The sequence below is a fragment of the Corythoichthys intestinalis genome, chromosome 17 (genome assembly GCF_030265065.1).
Source record: "Corythoichthys intestinalis isolate RoL2023-P3 chromosome 17, ASM3026506v1, whole genome shotgun sequence".
Taxonomy (NCBI): domain Eukaryota; kingdom Metazoa; phylum Chordata; class Actinopteri; order Syngnathiformes; family Syngnathidae; genus Corythoichthys; species Corythoichthys intestinalis.
The window spans coordinates 23,027,846-23,053,214 of NC_080411.1; the positions used below are offsets into that span (position 1 = coordinate 23,027,846).

At 38.3% G+C, this 25,369-nt stretch overlaps 1 protein-coding gene across 1 annotated transcript in view; it reads right to left on the reverse strand.

Moving 5' to 3' along the window:
* The window catches only part of galt (galactose-1-phosphate uridylyltransferase), a 34,346-nt gene that overhangs the window by 4,738 nt on the left and 4,239 nt on the right, over positions 1-25,369 (reverse strand). The window contains exons 6-9 of the mRNA XM_057819961.1: positions 24,475-24,531; positions 20,840-20,962; positions 3,345-3,477; positions 2,003-2,086 (exon numbers count right to left, since the gene is read on the reverse strand). Coding sequence (XP_057675944.1) covers positions 2,003-2,086; positions 3,345-3,477; positions 20,840-20,962; positions 24,475-24,531 — 397 coding nt within the window. The remainder of the gene's footprint in view (positions 1-2,002; positions 2,087-3,344; positions 3,478-20,839; positions 20,963-24,474; positions 24,532-25,369) is intronic.

A 25,369-nucleotide genomic window follows, 5' to 3' on the forward strand; every position in this document is an offset into this window, starting at 1 on the left:
TAACTACTTTGGGTTAGAGCTGCAACATTTAACACTCTCAGCTACTAAGGCATGATGACATGTGTTCACCCCTGTCACATATGACTCAGTGTATCACTGCAGTCGACAAACTGTTGTTTTGCTACAGGTTCTTTGCTAGGTCCTTCTTTGGCAATTTCCACCACTGCCTTTTGAGGTGCAAATAATTATCAAGCAACTCTTGTGCTTTTGATAGAGCAACAGCTGCCTGGGTGGTAAACATCATCCTGTGCAATGCTTGTTGACTTGAGAGTATTTGCCCTCACTTTTTCTCTTCAGCAGTTCACAGCTTGACTTCAGCAGACAAAACTTGATCTCTCCGTCATGAAGCGAATAAAGTGATATTTTGACAAATCAAAGTATGGTAACCCTAACCCTATGTTTTAGTTTGGAAGAAAATTTAAAAAAGTGAATCCTGGCCTTTCTCGATGACAAAACAGAACAGTGGTGCTGTTGCCTTTAAAACCAATATTATAATTATCGTATTGGCCCGAATATAAGACTGTGTTTTTTGCATTGAAATAACACTGAAAAAGAGGGGGTTGTCTTATATTCGCGGTCTAGACATTATACCCATTCACGACGCTAGATGGCGCCAGATATCATTTAAGCGATGTTCTGTCATGACAGATATCAGCTACTCTTTTTAGTTTAACAAGTTTGCATTATTTTATTGCAATTTTTTTCCTTATTCAGATTTGTTTCAAGACTACAGTTACAGTTAGACTTCACTTTGATGGTTAATGCAGTTATTGCAATTTTGTTGTTTTATCACAATAGATTGGTTTATTTACATTTCAAAAACCAGAATCCATTCATTTCCGAATGTGATTGCACTTTAGTTTACATATTTAAATGTTCAGATATTAAGATTTGAATGAGGCAAAATAACATGCTTTTTCTCTCAAATATATTGTTATAATCATTTGTTTCGGATGTACTGTAATTATTTTCTGTATAAAAATTAATTTGGTGTTCAAAAAGTCTTTTTTCAAACTTGAGTCTTGAAAAAGAGGGGGTCGTCTTATAATCAGGGCCGTCCTATATTCGGGCCAATACGGTAATTACCATTTGTTATGAAACGTTAATATCATAGTTGCCTATTCGTGCATTATGATTTTTTTCCCCCTAGTTATTGGGGGGTTGTTTATCTCATGGGGATTGTTGGTGTTCTTTAGGGGAGTCCTGTTGACAGTAATCATCATCACTTATGTAAAACACAACCTCATAATCAGCACTTCTTAGGGGTTCCACAACTCAATAACAGTGAGGCAGAAATGATGCTTCATTGTCATAGAAAACTGCTGAACCATCCATCAGATGTTCAAAAAAGGGTCATGTTTATCCTTCCTCTGTAGGATCAACTCCTTTCTGTCAAGGCATCAAAAAGTCTGAGAAACTCTGATTTTTTGCTAAGGTCATCATCTAGTGGTGTTTGCTTGCCTACGGCAACAGAACAAAGATTCGGCTTGAATCATAAATCTCTACTTGAATGTGTACCATCCGTTTCTTTTTTTTCTATTGTGTAGTTCTTCCTTTGTTTCTTCGGATCATCTACTTGTCCCATTACAAATTTGGCGCATGGATATGACAGTGGTCTGCCAGTTTTAAAATGATCAGTTAGTCTCGAGTATAAACAATGAGATTATTCTATGTGCACGTGTTTGGCAATAGACACCAGAAGAAATACGGTGATGAAGTCAGAGGGGATTAAAGATTAGAAAAACACATTTCAGCACAATTTGAAGTGAGAAGAAAATAGATTACAGCAAAGTACCTTTCAAGTATTGCAGTTGTTCTTCTTTTAATCTAGTGTCAGTAATGAAACATCATAACACAACATTTTCTGTAAATTTTGTCAACGACTCAACAACTTCATTCTTGTCTTGTGTTGAAATAAAAAAAAATCATTGCATTGTTTAGAAAACTGGAGAAAAAAAGTAAAAAAGAAATTCGTATGGTCCTGTAAAATGTTTGTACATACCATGCCAACCCATGGAGTAGGGAAATGACACGTTAAATAGATTGTCATATTTGGTCAGCAGTTTCTTCATAATGTCAGCCAGACCTGAAAAACAGACCATCAGAAAGATGAAAAGAGCAAAAACACAAGTGAAACCCTGACTGTTGACACTCAATGAACGTAGGAAAGAGTAAGATTGAAATGAACTGTCACTTAAAATGTTGGACATAAAAGTGGTAAGAATTTACATAAAAGAGACAAACTGTTGTTGTGCTTGGGAGAAATGTCACAATCATACACGGAGATTAAGGAGGGGGGGACAAAAATGTCAATGCTTGTAATTGACTCTCCAATACAGTAGTACCTCGACATACGATCGCTTCGACACACGATCTTTTCGACATCCGACGTAAAATTTGACTCGCCGTTTGTTTCTACAGCCGATGACATGCTCGAAATACGACGACATGACAGCACCGCAGAAGAACGCACAGTGGATTTTTCTTGTGTGAGAAATCAACACAAAAGGTTTCAAAAGGTTTACAGGTGGTGACATAAAGAAAAAGGTAACGCTTACCTTTTAAATGGAGTTGCAAATTATAGAAAAATAAGAGCGTGGGGTGGGCAGCAAAAAACGTCCGCCACATTAGAACCCGATTTGTTACTTTATTACAAGAATTATTATTATTATTATTATTATATTATTCCAATTTTATTTATAATTTATTTGTTTTGCTATGTGTAATTGCCATTTGTAATAGTACCGGCAGTATTTTTTAAGGATATAGTGTAGGTTTTTGGGCTGTGGAATGAATTAATGTAATTATAAAGTATTCCTATGGGAAAATCTTGCTCGGCATACAACTATTTCGACCTGCAAACAAGGTCCTGGAACAAATTAAATACGTATGTAGCGGGACTAATGTATATGTATTTAAAATTTAGAATTTGCCAGTAAAATGTAGTATATAAAAGTTGTAAAGCAATAAAATAACAAAAATGAATGAAATGAACAAAAAAATATTTTTATAATGGGACAAAATTATTTTTCAAACACATCATGTGACTAGCACCTTAGAGACACCCATTTGCATTGCTTAGCCAAAACCACCTGAGGACAGAGTCTGGCCGGAATATTCAGTGAAAAAGGATGCGGTGTCTACTTCTCTTCTAGGTAAGACAGAAAAAGTCACGCGCTCACAAACGGACGCACACACACACACAGCGGGGATGCCAGTATGTACGAGCATGGGCTAAGCTACTACCTAAGCACATCTTATAAGTTTATTTTATAGCCGAAACTGCATTTCGGGGTCATCAACATGTTTTTCCCAAACATGTATCTCCCAGAAAAGACACTTACTCTCCCTCTCCTCTGTCGTCAACTCATTGATTCTCAGGATGTGTCGTTGTGGTAAAAGCAGCAACTGGTAAGGCCACGTTGCCCAGTAAGGAACCACTGCCAGCCAATCAGAGTTCATCACGACCACTCGTTCCTAGAAGTAATGGAACATTCAAAATGTTATATACTTGAGTGAAAATTGTCAGCATTATTGTGCTCCACACTACCTATATCAGACATATTAAATTTCTCAAGAAAATATTAATCAAATTTAATGAATATAGTGGTCATTTGGTCATACAGTTTATCCCACTGATCATTAAAATAATGCAGCTACAGTGCCCTCCATAATTATTGGCACCGCTGGTGTTGTTTAGTTTCTAATATATATATATTTTTTTTATTCAAATAATATGGGACCTTAATGGAAAAAAAGAGAAAAATCCAACCTTCAATACAAGTGCATTTATTCAGTGGGGAAAAATCCCACATAAAGAAAAAATTATTTGACATCAAATAATGTGTGTCACCATTATTAGCGCCACTGGTGTTAATACGTTGTACAACCCCCTTTTGCCAACAAAAGGTTTGGGGACTGAGATGGCCATGGGAGGAGCTTGATTTTGTGTCTGGTGAACCATTTCTGTGTAGATTTGGCCATATGTTTAGGGTCACTGTCTTGCTGAAAGACCCAGTGACGACCCATCTTCAGCTTTCAGGCAGAGGGCAACAGATTTTGATTTAAAATGTCCTGGTATTTCAAAGCACACGGTCCCAGCCTGGGACCGTGTGCTTTGGTCAGATGAGACCAAGATTGAGCTTTTTAGCAACAGTCTAAGTGGGTCTGGCGTGCCACAAAAGATGCGCATTGCGCATGCTCAAAAGCACCTCATACCCACTGTGAAGTATGGGGGTGGGTCAGTGATGCTGTGGGGCTGTTTCGCTTCCAAAGGCCCTGGGAACCTTGTTAGGGTGCATGTCATCATGAATGCTTTGAAATACCAGGACATTTTAAATCAAAATCTGTTGCCCTCTGCCCGAAAGCTGAAGATGGGTCGTCACTGGGTCTTTCAGAAAGACAATGACCCTAAACATATGGCCAGATCTGCACAGAAATGGTTCACCAGACACAAAATCAAGCTCCTCCCATGGCCATCTCAGTCTCCAGACCTTGTTTTGTTGGCAAAAGGGGGTTGTACAAAGTATTAACACCAGGGGTGCTAATAATTGTGACACATTATTTGATGTAAAATAATTTTTTCTTTATGTGAGATTTTTTCCCCACTGAATGAATGCACTTGAATTGAAGGTTGGATTTTTCTCTTTTTTTCCATTAAGGTCCCATATTATTTGAAAAATATATATATACAGTGCTGCTCGAAAGTTTGTGAACCCCACAGCGATGGTCAGATTTTTTGTAAAAAAAACTAAAATAACCTTATTAAATGTTAAGTTATACCCAAATCCACAATACTGACATTCCAAATAATGGACTGAAACAAAAGAAATAGTTATATTGTCATTCTTTATTTAACAAAAGTGGTTGATTTAAGAAAAACTCAGAATCATGTGTGCAAAAGTATGTGAACCCCTTCAGTTAATAGGATATTGCGCCTCCTTTTGCAGAGATTACCTCAACCAAACGGTTTCTGTAGTGACTAATCAGCCTCTCACATCTACTTTGGGGGATTTTTGCCCATTCTTCCTTGCAGAACGCAGTCAGTTGAGAGAGGTTTGATGGGCGTCTGGCATGAACTGCTCGCTTCAGGTCCCGCCACAGCATTTCAATGGGATTTAGGTCAGGACTTTGACTGGGCCAGTCCAGAACACGAATCTTCTTCTTTTTCAGCCATTCCTTGGTTGTATTGCTGGAATGCTTTGGATCATTATCATGTTGCATGATCCACCTTCTGCCAAGCTTTAACTTCAAAACAGATGGGGTCAGGTTATGTTCTTGGATTTGACAATATTCCTCAGAATTCATGATTCCCTGGACTATGTGGAGTTGTCCAGGTCCTGAGGATGAAAAGCAAGCCCAGATCTTGACATTCCCACCTCCATGCTTCACTGTTGGGAGAAGGTTCTTTTGGTGGTATGCAGTGTTGACTTTTCGCCAGACATGGCGGTTTTGGTTGTGACCAAACAGTTCAATTTTGCACCTACATCAGTTGATGAAAACTCTTTTTAATTTAGTCTCGACAACACAACTGTTAAAAAAAACAAAAAAAAAAACTACTGAATTGATTGATTAGGAAATCAGGTTGAAATAATAGAAAATTCCAAAATGTTGAGGGGGTTCACAAACTTTTGAGCAGCACTGTATATTAGGCAGCACGGTGGCTGAGTGGTTAGCACGTCTGCCTCACAGTTCTGAGATCAAGGGTTCAATCCCGGGCTTCGGCCTTCCTGTGTGGAGTTTGCATGTTCTCCCCGTGCCTGCGTGGGTTTCCTCCGGGAACTCCGGTTTCCTCCCACATCCCAAAAACATGCATGGTAGGCTGATTGTACACTCTAAATTGTCCGTAGGTGTGAGTGTGCGCGTGAATGGTTGTGTGTCTCCTTGTGCCCTGCGATTGGCTGGCAACCAATTCAGGGTGTCCCCTGCCTACCGCCCGAAGTTAGCTGGGATAAGCTCCAGCACCTCCGCGACCCTCGTGAGGAATAAGCGGCATGGAAAATGAATGAATGAATGAATGAAATAAATATTAGAAACTAAAAAACACCAGGGGTGCCAATAATTATGGAGGGGTGCCAATAATTATGGAGGGCACTGTATCTGCATTATTTTAACAAACAAAATCTGTTGCCCTCTGCCCGAAAGCTGAAGATGGGTCGTCACTGGGTCTTTCAGCAAGACAATGACCCTAAACATATGGCCAAATCTACACAGAAATGGTTCACCAGACACAAAATCAAGCTCCTCCCATGGCCATCTCAGTCCCCAGACCTTGTTTTGTTGGCAAAAGTGGGTTGTACAAAGTATTCTCACCAGGGGTGCCAAGAATTGTGACACACATTATTTGATGTCAAATAATTATTTCTTTATGTGGGATTTTTCCCCACTGAATAAATGCACTTGCATTGAAGGTTGGATTTTTCTCTTTTTTCCCATTAAGGTCTCATATTATTTGAATTAAAAAATATATATTAGAAGCTAAAAAACACATCTTAACCAGGGGTGCCAATAATTATGGAGAGCACTGTATATAATTCCGCATTGATTGCATTTTTCTTTCTAGAGTTCTGATTTATAGGGTTTACAAACAATTTTATGGCCAAGTTAAATTTTTAACAGCACAATTGAAATTTTGGGGATTTATTTGCCTTCATATTCAAATGCACATAACAGATACTAACCAAAATCTGACTGTTCTTGATAATGTAACCTGGGACTTAAAAATCAGATCTAAAACATACGCAACATGAAAGAAATTGTTTCATATTTGAAAGCTTAAAAAAATATGCAGCATGATAGAAATGTTTTTTATTTGAAAGCTTTAAAAATAATAATAAGCGAGAAAATAATACATGCACACTGACAATTGCATAAAAGTAATTTCCCTTATATACTGAACTGTATACCTTTAATACAGTGCCTTGCAAAAGTATTCGGCCCCCTTGAATCTTGCAACCTTTCGCCACATTTCAGGCTTCAAACATAAAGATATGAAATTTTATTTTTTTGTCAAGAATCAACAACAAGTGGGACACAATCGTGAAGTGGAACCACATTTATTGGATAATTTAAACTTTTTTAACAAATTAAAAACTGAAAAGTGGGGCGTGCAATATTATTCGGCCCCTTTATTTTCAGTGCAGCAAACTCACTCCAGAAGTTCAGTGAGGATCTCTGAATGATCCAATGTTGTCCTAAATGACCGATGATGATAAATAGAATCCACCTGTGTGTAATCAAGTCTCCGTATAAATGCCACTGCTCTGTGATAGTCTCAGGGTTCTGTTTAAAGTGCAGAGAGCATTACGAAAACCAAGGAACACACCAGGCAGGTCCGAGATACTGTTGTGGAGAAGTTTAAAGCCGGATTTGGATACAAAAAGATTTCCCAAGCTTTAAACATCTGAAGGAGCACTGTGCAAGCCATCATATTGAAATGGAAGGAGCATCAGACCACTGCAAATCTACCAAGACCCGGCCGTCCTTCCAAACTTTCTTCTCAAACAAGGAGAAAACTGATCAGAGATGCAGCCAAGAGGCCCATGATCACTCTGGATGAACTGCAGAGATCTACAGCTGAGGTGGGAGAGTCTGTCCATAGGACAACAATCAGTCGTACACTGCACAAATCTGGCCTTTATGGAAGGGTGGCAAGAAGAAAGCCATTTCTCAAAGATATCCATAAAAAGTCTCGTTTAAAGTTTGCCACAAGCCACCTGGGAGACACACCAAACATGTGGAAGAAGGTGCTCTGGTCAGATGAAACCAAAATTGAACTTTTTGGCCACAATGCAAAACGATATGTTTGGCGTAAAAGCAACACAGCTCATCACCCTGAACACACCATCCCCACTGTCAAACATGGTGGTGGCAGCATCATGGTTTGGGCCTGCTTTTCTTCAGCAGGGACAGGGAAGATGGTTAAAATTGACGGGAAGATGGATGCAGCCAAATACAGGAACATTCTGGAAGAAAACCTGTTGGTATCTGCACAAGACCTGAGACTGGGACGGAGATTTATCTTCCAACAGGACAATGATCCAAAACATAAAGCCAAATCTACAATGGAATGGTTCAAAAATAAACGTATCCAGGTGTTAGAATGGCTAAGTCAAAGTCCAGACCTGAATCCAATCGAGAATCTGTGGAAAGAGCTGAAGACTGCTGTTCACAAACACTCTCCATCCAACCTCACTGAGCTCGAGCTGTTTTGCAAGGAAGAATGGGCAACAATGTCAGTCTCTCGATGTGCAAAACTGATAGAAACATACCCCAAGCGACTTGCAGCTGTAATTGGAGCAAAAGGTGGCGCTACAAAGTATTAACGCAATGGGGCCGAATAATATTGCACGCCCCACTTTTCAGTTTTTTATTTGTTAAAAAAGTTTAAATTATCCAATAAATTTTGTTCCACTTCACGATTGTGTCCCACTTGTTGTTGATTCTTGACAAATAATTAAAATTTTATATCTTTATGTTTGAAGCCTGAAATGTGGCGAAAGGTTGCAAGGTTCAAGGGGGCCGAATACTTTTGCAAGGCACTGTATATTAATTATTGCTAGAATGATAGTTAACATTTACTTATAGATTTATAAGTTAAGCTTTGTTCTCCTCTTTAACCTTCTACCACCCTCCCTACTCGTTTCCAATACTTTCTCTGTGTGGCTTTAAGCAGATTATAATGCAGCAGAATGAAGATAGAATACAAATGAATAGGAGAAAGGACAAAGGAGAAAAGAGTGAGGCATGCAGTAAGTGGAAAATGTCCTAACACAGACACCTCACACATCACAAATCCCCCTAAAAAAGTTTCATTCAATTAGCTTGGAAAGTTTTACCTTCAAACTCAAGGGTATCACATGGGAGGCAAACACCACTACAAGCTTCTCCAAGTACTGCCGTGTGCCAATTTACGGTCCTAACCTCGGGTCAGACCGACAGGAGCAAATAGGAAGATGGACACTTTTGGCACAAACACACAGTAACCCCCCCACCCCACCTGACACACACCAATATTCTTGCCATTCATGGTTTCCGTATTTTGCCGTCAAGCAGAACAATCAGCAGGGAGCAAAAGCTCAAAAGTTCAACTCCAACTTGAAGGACAGTGGTCGAATTCTTTTGAGGCACCCAGATCCTAACAAGTCCCAAGCTTATTTTAAAACTTAGCCGAAGGCTTGATGTCAAAGGTAAAACAAAACAAAAAAAAATGCAATATGATATTTACTTTTATATTTTGTTCTTAACTCTTCCTAGATCTAGCAAAGAGGTTGGCCTTGACGACTTGACAAAAAACTGTGGGATAGTTATAATCATTTTCAAATCTTTGTTTACTTGTATCCAGTCACATCTTATTATTTTTCTTCCAGAGTCCTCAGAATTTAGAGGACATGAAGTTGCACCGATACCAGTATCGGCAGGGGGCGCCGATAAGGCCCGAATTGGTGGTATCGGTATCGACGAGTACCAACATTTAGGGCGCCGATACCATCTACTGGCATCATTTGAAAGCAAATATACTGTCCTCCCCACGTGAGTTAACTTCCCAAATCATTACCTCTGTATGTCTATGCCTCGAAATTACCACACGAAATTTACACCTTCGTCTTCAATATTGCGGATGTACACTACAACGCATATCCGCTATGTTACGCTGCTCATTTAACATAGTATTCACAAACGATTAGCATGCGTAAGCTAACGCATGCTGTTGTAGCGCTGATGGGATCAGAAAGCTTAAGACCGTGGGAGACTCAGCAAACTCATGGTTTCATGATGAACAATGAGTGGCAAATTAAGAGCGCCGTACTTCAAACTCGTCCTGTTTATGAAAGAAAGTCAATGGTAATATGCTGCTGTTGTGCAGTAATGAGCAGAAGTGACTTCTGTGGCCAGAAAACACTCAAGCGGCGCAGCGCGCACACTAGATATCATCAAATAGCAACATAGATGTCCTATGTTAGATCCCATTCCAACTCTCACGCGCACACACTAGATATCATCAAATAGCAACCTAGATGTACTACATTAGATCCCATGCCATTAGCTGCGTGAGCCCAGAGCGACGCGTAGTCCATAGAATACATTGATTAAATAGAAACCGCCATGACTGAATGAAAGTTAAGCAGGCCAAATCAACCCATACCAGTGACTATAGATAATGCTGCAAATACTGTTAATTCAGTACATGTTACAGATGGACTCGGACCACAAATAGAGCTGCAGCAATCAACAGTGTGACCCACTTTACAAACAGTAAAAATTGTTCTCAGCACTTATATACAACATTTTTCTTCAGATCAGTAAGAAGTAAGTACATAAATATTATGCACTAAAATGCTTGTTCATATGATGGCACTTATTTTTGCTTGTTAGCAAAAAATAAAATAAAATAAAAATAAAAATAATAACAGTTGTATTTTCTGTTTCAGAGCATTAAATGTATTGAATTGTATCAAAAATCGTTCCGAACCATGACTTAACTGTAACATTGCATCCGTTATACGCACACACACACACACACACACACACACACACATATATATATACAGTACTGTGCAAAAGTCTTAGGCAGGACACCTGCCTAAAACTTTTGCACAGTACTGTATATTTTTATTATATTATGTATATACAGGATATACTGTACGTATATATTTTCCCCAAGTGGAAGCTTCCATGATCCTAATAAATTTAATAATTAAAAATACATATATACAGTACTGTGCAAAAGTTTTAGGCAGGTGTCCTGCCTAAGACTTTTGCACAGTACTGTATATTTTTATATGTATACTGTATATATTTTGCAAACAGAGTGGTATCGGAATGGTATCGGTATCGGCCGATACTGCACAGCCAGGTATCTGTATCGGTATCGGGCCCGAAAAATGGTATCGGTGCAACACTAGTTACCACCTGAAATATCATCCACAATGGCAGTTCGTCCTTCCAATTTGAGGATACAAAAATCCCTAAAATCCACATAAACTGCATATAAAACAGTGGTTTGCATGTTTTGTACAAATAATAACCTTATTTACGAACTTGCGAGGTTAAGGCACTTAAGATCTAAACAACCTTTTAATCATTAAAACACAAAAACAAAAACAAAGAGAAAATCCTATGTCCTATCCATTCTTAAACACTTGAATCGGAAAATATTCATATTTTCCTCTTTAAGGAGATTATTGTTTTTTTTTTTTTTTTTTTTTTTTTTAATGATGCAGCCATCAACCTTTCAATTAATTGGATGGTATTCCCAGTGGCACGCTATCAATCCTGCATATGACTGAAGGAAAAAAAAAAGATATCTTTGGAAAATGCTCCACTCTTCTAGTAGACTTTTGGCCCACTATAATAAATTCACATTTATTTAAGCATTGTAGATTGTTTAAATGTCAGTCACCAAATAGAGTATAAAAGACATATTGTTATTTCATATTCAGTTTTTAATTCCTTTGTTATTTGCTACAACCTGGGTTTTAAATTGAGGTAAATTACAGGTAAATAAACATGAATGTAAATGTGTGAGAAGAGTCAGGTAGCACTCTGCATGAATACCACCAAAAACATGGGATTACATGTCACAAAATATCTGATTGAAAAATAAAAACAGGGCCAAAATATACGCTATGTCTTACATAGTCATGTCTTCATTTTCCAATGTAGTACCCCAGTATTGTGTCAAAATAATCTCTAAAACACAGCTTCTTAATGGTTTCCACCAAGGGATCAGTGTTTCACTACAGCATTCATATTGTGTTATGTAGTAAATATTGCGTTAGCGAAAACATTTTCAAGGTTGGTGTTGTTTATGTTCTTCACACCTGACTGGAGAATTGCCAAAACATGCAAAACGAACAAAATATGTCTGCCTAATCTTCTTGCAGGACGAAGATGGATGCCACAGCATGATTCTAATGAGTATTTTTGCTTCCCCATCACATGCTTCACTGGCTGAAAAACAGGCAGCGTGTGCTTTAGGAAAACAGGAAGCAAAGGTGTAACACAATAACATTGGGAGAAAGGGGTTGGAAGCAGATGGAAGAAAGGAGATTTTTTAAAATATTCAATTGACATTTGTAAATAATCATATATTTCCATTTCGGCCATTTTCCAAAAATTAGACATTCACTGCCATTCATGGCACGAGAAGTACAATCCAAATGGATTGGACATTTATTTGCAACAGTTGCAACCAATGAGCTAAAAATAATGAATCATATGTGATAAATTTAGCTGATTTATTCATTTAAATGAAAATATGACCAAGTATCCACAAATTGGCTATCATTATTTTCTGTCATGAATTGTTTTGTATGCCATTGTCCATCATCCATCGTTGAACATGTTGAGAAATGCTTGTTTTCTTCCATAACGTCCCATTTACTGTTTTTCACCATTTCTAAACTCCATTAGGATCTCATTCATTAATCAGTCAGGTGATGTTAAAAGAGACATTAGACGAAGATACCAATTGTTACGTTAGTGGCGTATGGACATAGAACTTGGAATACGTGTAGTATATCCAGACGCTGTCGATTATTATTTTCTGTATGATCGTATTTATTTTTCAGACACCAGGTGACCAGTGTTATTTTGGGCAGCCCTTTTTAAATTTCATCTTTTGGACAATAATACTTATTAATCGTAGTCATATTTTAGTCATCTCAAAATGTGTTTGTCTTTGTCTGTGTTTTTGTTGACAAAATCATCTAGTTATACTCAACTTTGACCGTAAAATTTTGAAAATTTATTCCAAAAATAAATAAAGGTTTCCATCTAAAGATCACGTCATTTTCAAAGTATCTGAATCGGCAAAAAAATATCGGACATGCCTTTTTTTAATATATATACATATATATATATATATATATATATATATATATATATATATATATATATATATATATATATATATATATATATATATATATATATATATATATATATACTGGACTGTCTCAGGAAATTAGAATATTGTGTATTCTAATTTCCTGAGACAGTCCTGTATATATACACAGGACTGTCTCAAAAAATTAGAATATTGTGTATTCTAATTTCCTGAGACAGTCCAGTATATATATATATATATATTTTTTTTAATTAAATTGTTTTCTAATTGTATTTAACGTTACAGACAAAATGTCTTACACTCATCCAGAGTCTTTAGTTTTGGCTTAAAGTAGGGCTATCAAATTTATCGCGTTAACGGCGGTAATTAATTCTTTTTAAATCAATCACGTTAAATTATTTAACGCAATTAACGCATGCGCTGCACGACCCACTCACGCATTGTCGCGTTCAATCTATAATGGCGCTGTTTTACCTATATATAGAGCTAAAAGGCAGCGCAAAATGAGTAAATTTAGACAGTCTTTGGAGCCTTTTTTAAGTGGCTAAAACCTTAAAATTCCTCTCTCAACAATTAGAAATATCGAGGGAAGCAATGAGGGGAACAAAGGTAGTAGTTGATTTTTTTCTTAACACCCTATGTTATTTCCCAACGCAGAGAAGATATATCAATTGGTGCCACTACGCACAGTCATGGTTGCACTTCCCATCATGCATTTGGGCAGAACAGTTAAATGGCTACAGTATCATTTACTGAAAGCTCAAAAAAATATACTAGATGGCAATATTTAGTCACAATATACAAAGTCACATTTATCCTTTAAGAATTACAAGTCTTTCTATCCATGGATCCCTCTCACAGAAAGAATGTTAATAATGTAAATGTCATCTTGAGGATTTATTGTCATAATAAACAAATACAGTACTTATGTACTGTATGTTGAATGTATATATTCGTCCGAGTTTTATTCATTTTTTTCTTAATGCATTGCCAAAATGTATATGATCGGGAAAAATTAACGGGAATGATTGGAATTGAATCGGGAGCAAAAAAAAAGCAATCGGATCGGGAAATATCGGGATCGGCAGATACTCAAACTAAAACGATCGGGATCGGATCGGGAGCAAAAAAACATGATCGGAACAACTCTATTTCCATCTATTTCGAATGAACATTGACAGACGAGCACATATTGTAGCGTCTACAAGGACAACGGCAACACACTCAGCAGGAAAACAGTACATTACTTTCAATGACCCACCTGGACGCCACGAACTGTATGCAAAAAAAGTTGTCCGATAGTTTAAGAGGATGCTCGCTGCTCGCTGTTAGCATTGCGAAAGCTATGGTAATACTACAAGTTACATTTAATGTGTGTCAGCACAGACCCTTAAAGGATAAAGCAACATTGCATATTCTCTCTGGCCAAGAAAACAAATTTTAGCGTGTGTGCAAGTCTGCATGGAGACTGGGGACGACACACTGGTGCGTTGGGAAGCGGGAGGGGGGCGTATCACATCACAAGCTACACAAGCAGACACTGCTACGATGTAGGGTAACTACACATAAAATGTCTCACATTGTGAACATGTGACAGAATCTATTGCGTATTTTCGTCTCGTTGTCGTCTCGTCAGACGCAAACTGCCATTCGGCTCATTTAGTCTCCCGAGACACCCTTTTTCAGCTCGTTATCGTTTCGTCTTCGTCATAAAAAAAGTGTTGACGAAATATTTTCGTTATTGTCATCGTTGACGAAAACAACGCTGCAGGTGACGTAAAACGGGTCACACGATGAACTTACGTAAGCGGCGTGTCAACGAATTTTTCTACATACATTGCATAGAAGCTACCACTTTGGCAGCATTTGAATACGGAATTTCCTCCACGTACAAGTACGTTGGCAGCAGTTGAAGGATGAAAATTCAAGGGTAACGGAGTAACTGGATTTTGTCATAATGGGATTCTTTACCAATAATTAATAATAAATAATCAATAAAAATAATCAATTCAACACCATAAATTCCTATAATAGGCCAGTTACAAGACAAAATTAGTATAAGTAAACACTTATTTTTAGTAGATTGGATTATTGCAATGGCACGTCAATGGGTTTTAACAAAAAACAAAAAAAACAAAAAAAATGAAGCTAATCCATAATACTGCTGTCAGTGTGCTTACAAATTAAAGAAAACTGGACTATATTGAACTACTCTTGAAATCATTACACTGGCTTCCTGTGAGTCAAAGGATAGACTATAAAATCTTATTGCTGCTCTAAAATTTAACTAAAACACTTAAGGGCCTTGGACCAAAATACATGCTAGACTTGCTTGACCCCTACGATACATCTAGACCACTTAGGTCATCTGGAACCAATTTGCTTTGTGTTCCAAAAACCAAGAAGGGTAGGCGGTATTCAGTTATTATACTCCTCACCTCTGGAACAAATTACCTGAAGATCTGATGAGTGCTCAAATGGTTAGCAACTTAGCTCCCTTACAAAAACGCTATTGTTTATTACATCAGATACATAACTGCTGCCATTGGTCCAATACCCAATTGTATGACTTTTGCTTTTGATCTACTTATTTGTGTTTTTATTTTGTATTTCCTTTTTTTTAACCATCCATCCATCCATCCATCCATCCATCCATCCATCCATCCATCCATCCATCCATCCATCCATCCATCCATCCATCCATCCATCCATCCATCCATCCATCCATCCATCCATCATCTTCTGCTTGCTCCGGGATCAGGTCACGGAGGCAGCAACTTTAACAGGGAAGCCCAGACTTCCCTCTCCCCAGCCACTTCAACCAGCTCCTCCGGCGGGATCCCAAGGCGTTCCCAGGCCAACCGAGAGACATAGTCTCTCCAGCGTGTCCTGAGTCGTCCCCTCGGCCTCCCGGCGGTGGGACATGCCCGGGACAACTCTCCAGGGAGGCGTCCAGGAGGCATCCGAACAAGATGCCCGAGCCACCTCAGCTGGCTACTCTCAGTGCGGAGGAGTAGCGGCTCAACACTGAGTCCCCTCCCAGATGACCAAGCTTCTACCCTATACCTAAGGGAGATCCCGGACACCCTTCGGAGGAAACTCATTTCGGCCGCTTGTTTCCGGGATCTTGTTCTTTCGGTGAGAGTTGGAAGTCACGGCTTGATGAAGCCAACAGCACCATCTGCAAAAAGCAGAGATGCAATGTTGAGGTCACCAAACCGGATGCCCTCAACGCTTCGACTGCACCTAAAAATTCTGTCCATAAAAATTATGAACAGAATCGGTGACAAAGAACAGCCTTGGAGGAGTCCAACCCTCACTAGGAACGAATTCGACTTACTGCCGGAAATGCGGACCAAACTCTGACACCGGTTGTACAGGGACCGAACAGCCCTTACCAAAGGGCTCGGTACCCTGTACTCCCGGAGCACCACCAACAGGACTCACCGAGGCACTTGATCGAACGCCTTTTCCACATCCACAAAACACATGTAGACTAGTTGGGCGAACTCTCATGCACCCTCGAGGACCCTGTCAAGGGTGTAGAGCTGGTCCACTGTTCCACGGCCAGGACGAAAACCACACTGCCCCTTCAGAATCAGAGAGTCGACTTCCCGACGGACCCTCCTCTCCAGCACCCCTGAATAGACTTTACCGGGAAGGCTGAGGAGTGTGAGCCCTCTATAATTCGAACACATCCTCTAGTCCCCCTTCTTAAAAAGTGGGACCACCACACCGGTCTGCCAATCCAGAGGCACTGTCCCTAATGTCCACGTGATTTTGTAGAGGCGTGTCAGCCACGACAGCCCCACAACATCCAGAGCCTTTAGGAACTCCGGGCGGATATCATCGACCCCTGGGGCCTTTCCACCGAGGAGCTTTCCAACCACCTCAGTGACTTCAACTCCAGAGGTCGGAGGGCCCACCTCAGAGTCCCCTGACTCTGCTGCCTCAGAGGAAGGCGTGTCGGTGGAATTAAGGAGGTCTTCGAAGTATTCTCCCCACTGACTCACGACGTCCCGAGTCGAGGTCAGCAGTACCCCATCTTCACTATACACACTCTTAATGGTGCACTGCTTTCCTCTCCTCAGACGCCGGATGGTGAACCAGAATTTCTCAAAGCCGTCCGGAAGTCGTTTTCCATGGCCTCGTCAAACTCCTCCCATGTCCAAGATTTTGCCTCGGCAACCGCCGAAGCTGCAGTCTGCTTGGCCAGCCGGTACCTGTCAGAAAGGCCCGGTAGGTTTTCTTCTTCAGCTTGACGGCATTCCTTATCACAGTTTTTTTTTTTTTAAACTGTCTAACTGATTTAACGTGACTTTTATTTATCCTTTTATTTATATATTTTATTAATTTTCAATGTCTTTATTGTGTCTTGTTGATTTTCATGTGATGTAAAGCACTTTGAATTCTCTTGTGTTGAATTGTGCTCTACAAATAAATTTGCTTTTCCAATACGTTCCAAATGTCAAAATGGCATAAATTATATATAATCAATAGATTACTATAAAAATGTATGATTATATACTGTTTTTCTATCCGTCAATTTTCAACACCACTTATCCTGGTCAGGATTGCACAGTGCTGAAGCCTATCCCAGCAGACATTGGGCGATAGGTGGACAACACCCTGAACTTGTTGCCAGTCAAACATGGGCACATAAATTAGACATATGTACTGTATGTGTGTGTGTGGGGGGGGGGGGGGGGGGTCACGTGTGTGTGCATTAGAGCTTCGAAATCAGAGCGTTGATCCTGTAAGAAGACAGAATTGGGACACCCATCTTTAAAACCAGTTCAAACCATATATACTCGGCTACTGGTAACTCGTAATTGTCTGCAAGGACTCTTTGTGATGTCGTGCTTGCAAAAACTTTAAGTGTTACTCATTCCTACATCAGTTACCTGACTGTGGTCTGGGAATAAACTGCTCTCCAGAGGAAAAGAATGAGAAGACAGCTCGATGTCCCTTGAGGGAGGGCTGCAGAATGGGCCAAATGTTCGCATTTTACCCATAAAATTTGTAACAAGTTTACAGTAGTGATTTATTGTCGTAAAATATTGCCATAAAATCGTTTTGCTCTTGACAAATGTCCACTGAAGCTTATTCGCCATCTTTACTGCTGACATCATCAGAGCTACCAGTCACTGTATGAGTTTATTTACTGTCGGTCATTCAGAATAGTCTCAGGACTGAAATGTCAAGACAGTGGGCTGCAAACAGTTCACTACAAACCACGCTTGAAAGCTGTCAAAACCAAAACAAGTAGCACGACCGGAACATCTGCATTTAAAACTAACAAACATTGAGCAGCAATGTTGCTCTGTGGGAGACATGGAGACAAGGGAAATCTCCGGCTCAAAAACATACTATATCAATAGAATTCCTCCACATTGTATTATATATGACAAGGAGCCTTATAGTTATAGTTAGTTAAATCAATCGGCCCGAACAAAGTCAAAATCAAGTCACTAATCCATATGCATTAAACATTCTCCAGTGCTACGCACAGCACTTGTTCCAAATAAGGTTATAAAAATACAAACCTCTGGAATGATCTACAGTGCTGCTCAAAAGTTTGTGAACCCCCTCAACATTTTGGAATTTTCTATTATTTCAACCTGATTTCCTAATCAATCAATTCAGTAGTTTTTTTTTTTGTTTTTTTAACAGTTGTGTTGTCGAGACTAAATTAAAAAGAGTTTTCATCAACTGATGTAGGTGCAAAATTGAACTGTTTGGTCACAACCAAAACCGCCATGTCTGGCGAAAAGTCAACACTGCATACCACCAAAAGAACCTTCTCCCAACAGTGAAGCATGGAGGTGGGAATGTCAAGATCTGGGCTTGCTTTTCATCCTCAGGACCTGGACAACTCCACATAGTCCAGGGAATCATGAATTCTGAGGAATATTGTCAAATCCTAGAACATAACCTGACGCCATCTGTTTTGAAGTTAAAGCTTGGCAGAAGGTGGATCATGCAACATGATAATGATCCAAAGCATTCCAGCAATACAACCAAGGAATGGCTGAAAAAGAAGAAGATTCGTGTTCTGGACTGGCCCAGTCAGTCCTGACCTAAATCCCATTGAAATGCTGTGGCGGGACCTGAAGCGAGCAGTTCATGCCAGACGCCCATCAAACCTCTCTCAACTGACTGCGTTCTGCAAGGAAGAATGGGCAAAAATCCCCCAAAGTAGATGTGAGAGGCTGATTAGTCACTACAGAAACCGTTTGGTTGAGGTAATCTCTGCAAAAGGAGGCGCAATATCCTATTAACTGAAGGGGTTCACATACTTTTGCACACATGATATCTGAGTTTTTCTTAAATCAACCACTTTTGTTAAAAAAAGAATGACAATATAACTATTTCTTCTGTTTCAGTCCATTATTTGGAATGTCAGTATTGTGGATTTGGGTATAACTTAACATTTAATAAGGTTATTTTAGTTTTTTTTACAAAAAATCTGACCATCGCTGTGGGGTTCACAAACTTTCGAGCAGCACTGTATGTGTATCATGTGATAGCTTTTAGTTACCATAACTTAACACGCTGTTTTCATTACCATGTCTAACAAGGTCTTTCTATTGGTCACTTAGTAATATCAGAGTTTATTTACTGCAAATCAATATACCTGCATCTCAGGATGATGCTGAAATTATCTTGTATACAGTGCCTTCCATAATTATTGGCACCCCTGAAAAAGATGTGTTTTTAGCTTCTAATATTTTTTTTTAATTCAAATAATATGGGACCTTAATGGAAAAAAAGAGAAAAATCCAACCTTCAATACAAGTGCATTCATTCAGAGGGAAAAAAAATCCCACATAAAGAAAAAAATATTTGACATCAAATAATGTGTGTCTCAAAAGCTCAATCTTGGTCTCACACAAAAATACACATGGTCCCAGGCTTCAACTGGGACCGTGTGCTTTGGTCAGATGAGACCAAGATTGAGCTTTTTGGCAACAAACACTCTAAGTGGGTCTGGCGTGCCAGGAAAGATGCGCATGCTGAAAAGCACCTCATACCCACTGTGAAGTATAGGGGTGGGTCAGTGATGCTGTGGGGCTGTTTCGCTTCCAAAGGCCCTGGGAACCTTGTTAGGGTGCATGGCATCATGAAAACTTTGAAATACCAGGACATTTTAAATCAAAATCTGTTGCCCTTTGCCCGAAAGCTGAAGATGGGTCGTCACTGGGTCTTTCAGCAAGACAATGACCCTAAACATATGGCCAAATCTACACAGAAATGGTTCACCAGACACAAAATCAAGCTCCTCTCATGGCCATCTCAGTCCCCAGACCTCAACCCCATTGAAAACCTGTGGGGTGAGCTGAAGAGGAGAGTACAGAGGAGAGGACCCAGGTCTCTGGATGATTTAGAGAGATTCTGCAAAGAGGAATGGCTGAATATCCCTCTTTCTGTCTTTTCCCATCTTCTAAAACATTAAAGGAGAAGATTAGGTGCTGTTTTGTTGGCAAAAGGGGTTGTACAAAGTATTAACACTAGGGGTGCTAATAATTGTTACACACATTATTTGATGTCAAATAATTATTTCTTTATGTGGGATTTTTTCTCCACTGAATAAATGCACTTGTATTGAAGGTTGGATTTTTCTCTTTTTTTCCATTAAGGTCCCATATTATTTAGAAAAAAAAAAATTTAGAAGCTAAAAAACACATCTTAACCAGGAATGCCAATAATTATGGAATCACTGTATGTGTATCGTATGATAGCTTTTAGTTACCATAACTTAACACGCTGATTTCATTACCATGTCTAACAAGGTCTTTCTATTGGTCACTTAGTAATATTAGAGTTTATTTACTGCAAATCAATATACCTGCATCGCAGGATGATGCTGAAATTATCTTGTATATCTTGCTGGCCTAGTTTAGAGACATTTAGGAAAATTTACAATCATACGACCTTCGGGCCATTTTTGTTATGCATTAAAGGTGTATTGTGGTTGTTCAAAAGCACCTTTTTCTCAACTTCTTGCTTGGCGTACTGCAGTAGCATTGGCTCTTTGTGTTTCTCATAGAATGCTCTTTGACATCGGTCAGACAAAGCTGGCTCATTTGGGAAGAAGCTGCTGGCCCACACCTGTGATATCAAAAGGTAGTAAAATCAAAAGCGAGTCAGTCACAAATAAGATTTAACTGAATTCTTGCAAATTATGATCAGTTTATGTGCAAAAAATGCTGTGAATAAATTGAGACCAGAGAAGTGTTGCCAAGATTTCTGTAACCTGGCCTATAATTCTAACTTGTGATAGGCAATGCAAAATGGCGATGCAAAATAGAGCAATTGATTGTATATGGCACACAAATAATGTAAATATCTGTATGACAAGATTAAAATCTCTCAACACTGCCAATAGTGACAAATGCATATATATCTGTCTGAATTAAATAGTTTCCGTTTGAATTATAAATACTACTTAATAAACTAAACCACCACATCCAATAGTGTAGAACAATATTTATTTGTAGACAGTTTGTCTGGATTTATGATTTGTATTTACGTTCATCATGCTTAAATTTGCTCTCAAGAAATTAAACTGACACTTAAAACGGTCAAAATGCCCAATGCGTTTGGAGATCTAAGATATGGAGTTGGTATTCCCTGTATTTTATATATATTAGTTATTAGATATTTATGGTAAATTTGTTAACTTTGAGTTGTTTGGATTTAATATAATTTGGCAGTCCATTTCTTTAAGTGAATGCCTTTCTGCCACTATGACTCTAAATAAATACATTTAATGAAGTTATTTGTCAATACTATTCTATCAATACGTTGAGACGGGTGCAGCGACTTAATCACTCTCACTTTTCCCTCCAGGCTGTCACGATTGCTTAATGGCTTTTCCCTGCCAAGGTGGGCTTTTATAATATTCAGACGAATAAATATTAGGTTGAAAACATTTTCACAAACATACAATTTATGTATTCAAAATTCAAGATTTGCTAATGTGCCAAGTTGCTTAAACATTTATATGTTATTCTCAGAAAATTTACCTATTTGCTACTTTCGTGTCAAAGCCATGTTAACATAAAAAATTTTAAGCACCATTTTGGGGTCAACGACCTATGTTGAAGTCAGGGTAAACGCTAGATTTAGACAGTCCAAAGCCTTCACCAACAAGAAAAGAAGGAATTTGAAAGAATCTCGGCTCACCTATAGTCAAAGGTGGGTAGAGTAGCCAGAAATTGTAGTCAAGTAAGAGTAGCGTTACTTCAAAATAATATCACTCAAGCAAAAGTAAAAGTAGTTAGCCAAAAAATGTACTCAAGTACAAGTAAAAAAGTATTTGGTGAAAAGAATACTCAAGTAATGAGTAACTTTGTGAGTAACTGCATATGATGTTTGATTTTTTTTTTTCAAACAATGGTATTTTTTTCTCAGCACAAAATTATCTATATGAACTGCTATTATCATATTACACTATAAGATATTAGATGAGTGCCCTCTTGCGGAAAAAAACTGTTTTCCTATTATGAAATTAAAAGGATCATACTGTATTTTCAGTTTTGTCAATGGGTGCTAAATACACTACCATTCAAATGTTTGAGGTCTAAGCAACCCCAAACTTTTGAACCGTAGTGTACATAATGAAAAATCCCATATGACACACTACGGTACAAATGTTTGGGGTCGCTTAGACCACAAAACCTTTGAACGGTAGTGTAAATACTGGGAGAGAGGTTAAAATCCGTGCTTTCGAGTCATGTTTACCGCAGCGTTCTATGTCAAATACTTAATTTTTTTTACAGTTCTTTAAAGATGCCATGTGATTGAACAAGCCGGTTTGATCATAGAACGGCAACTTTGAGTCCAATTGGTTTAATGGAGTTATGTGATTATTGTTGCGACGTCTCGTCGGTTAAACTGGCAGAGCCATTGTTGGCATCTCTGGCAAAAAAAGTAAAATCTAATATTTAGAATAAAGAGGAAAAATGTAATGACTAATTTAGCCCAAAATAGCGGATAGCATTTCTTCTTCACAAATCTACTGAAGTAAAAGTAAAATGTATGGCTTTGTAAAACTACTCTAAAAAGTAATTTTTTCTCAAAATGCTACTCAGGTAATGTAACGGAGTTAATGTAAAGCGTTACTCCCCACCTTTGCCTATAGTCGATTAATTTACAATTACAATTACAAAACTTTTGGAGGAGGTGTCAGCTTCAATACCTTTTTCTCGTTAATAGTGGGGGGGACTTTCCTAAATGTAATAATGACTTACATGTACTAATTTTCAAATGTTTTTATTCTTGCTTTATCTTCTGAGGACCAGGGAAATATTGGTCTGTTATCCATTTTCATGAGCTTTTCAAAATTCACTTAGTATCATTACTGACAGTTTGATTAAATATTCCATGTAGAGCAATAACCAGAGGCATTCAGTGGTGTTTTTGCATACCGTACAGCACTGCCTCTGACAGAATGGCTAATTGTTTTCTGATAAAACACCCCTGAACTTATTCACCTAGAATGCAGTGCACATCCAAAGGCGACACACATATTGTAAAAAAGGTCTCTTTGGTATTCAACTCATTATTTGTTCATACTGAAGTATTTTCTGTTGGCCTTTCTTTATGATATACCATTTGTCTGCACTTTGCAGAGGTTAAATCCACAAATTATGATATTAACTCACTTGAATCGGTTTGAACACAATTATTGAAAGAAGACAGAAACTGGCTTATTGTAGATGTTAATGTTAAACCTCTTGGATACCAAAAGCAAAATGTGTGTGCGTATGTGTGTGAAGGGGTGTATGTGTGTGTGTTTTATATCCGCATGCTCGCCAACATCTCTACCTGAGGGTGAGTATGTGCAGCTCTGTTTTTGTGTGCACTATCTATGTCCTATCCAGTAGCAGACTGTTGAGTCACCGAGGAATGAAGAGCTAACCCACAAGAGAGCAACAATGATGAGTATTTATTCCCACAAGACGTGTTGTATCGTTTGTAGTGTAGTCTTATATGGTCCAATTAGAGAATATGTTGGAAAATGAAGTTTACTGACGTACAAAAATATAAAACGCATTATTATCAGTTTGATAATGTTCACTGGACATATAGGTCATGTAGCATTCCCATATGAATAAAGTACTATAAGTTCTTCAATAATGATAACATTACATTAATGTCTTTGGTTAAATTAAAAAAAAAAAAAAAGATCTGAAAAATGTGGAAGTTAATTATAATTAATTAAATATCTGCTTGTTGAATTAATTTTGTACTAATGATAAATTAGTATACAATATAACATATTTGTAACGAATACTTTTTATTAAACATTTTTAATTAGTGAATTCTGGAACTTTGTTTTAGTGGTAGAACAGGCATGAAAACTGAAGACACATACCACCCTCTACTGTTAGGGAGTTGAAATTGACAGTACATGGATAAACTGAGCATGTATTGTTGCCTTGTGCTATTACTGTACTTTTAAAAAAAAATATATTTTTTTTTTACATTAATTCTTGGGTGTTCCGTATATTAAGTTACTGTGATAAATGATGCGATTATTTTCAGGCATAAATATTTACTTTGGTCAATATTGTGAATATTGAGTGTGTGTTTGCAATACTACTTTGCAATTTTACCTGACAATGAGGATGTGGATTGGAACAACCCATTATAGCTCCTTTATTTTCAAAGATCTAAAGAAAAAGAAAAGACAAAAGATGACATGTTAGATTATTCTTTTTCCTCACACACACAATGGCACTGTGCTAAAACATGGGGATTTTATGATAGTGGTGATCAATATATTTCAGAAGATATGTTACATGGTCTATCAATGGAGGGATAGAATAAAACATACACAAATCTGTTTTTGTTTTTTTTTACCAGATAGCATGCTCTCAAGGTTGTGAGGAGCTGTATCCCATTATCCCATTGATAGGAAACAAATAAAGTCATTTACATTCAGACAGACATTTGAGTAGAAACTGTTCCCTGAATGGAAGTCAAGTAAGTTAACCACCGCTTGACAATTTTTTCGATAAACTTTTGCAATGTCACAAAATTTGTTTACATCCAGTGTTGCAGTAGTTTTTACTACGATCTTGCATTTATGATGGTAGAGTAGGAACGCCGCATAAACCCTTCTCCAACACATCCCAAAGATTCTCAATCGGTTAAAGATTGAACCCTGGAGAAATGGAAGAAGGTCATGTAGTCTCATGAGTCCAAATTTACCCTGTTAAAGAGTGATTGGTGCTTCAGGTTAAGAAGAGAGGCAGATGTGTTTGGGCCTCTGCCCCTCCCTCCTGAGACCTGGACCACCTTGGGCAGGTGTGCGTTTTTTTTATCTGACTGCAGGTTGGACGTCTGACGGGTGGAGCGGCCTCAGGTGCAGGCACTAACAATCAGCCATCTTTAAAAGCTAGTGGACGCCACCACCTCGCGCCCGATCAACTTGTCTGATTCATCCTTCAGTTGTTTCTCGAATTCATTTGATTATTCTCTCTGATCACCAGCTCATGACCTTTTTTG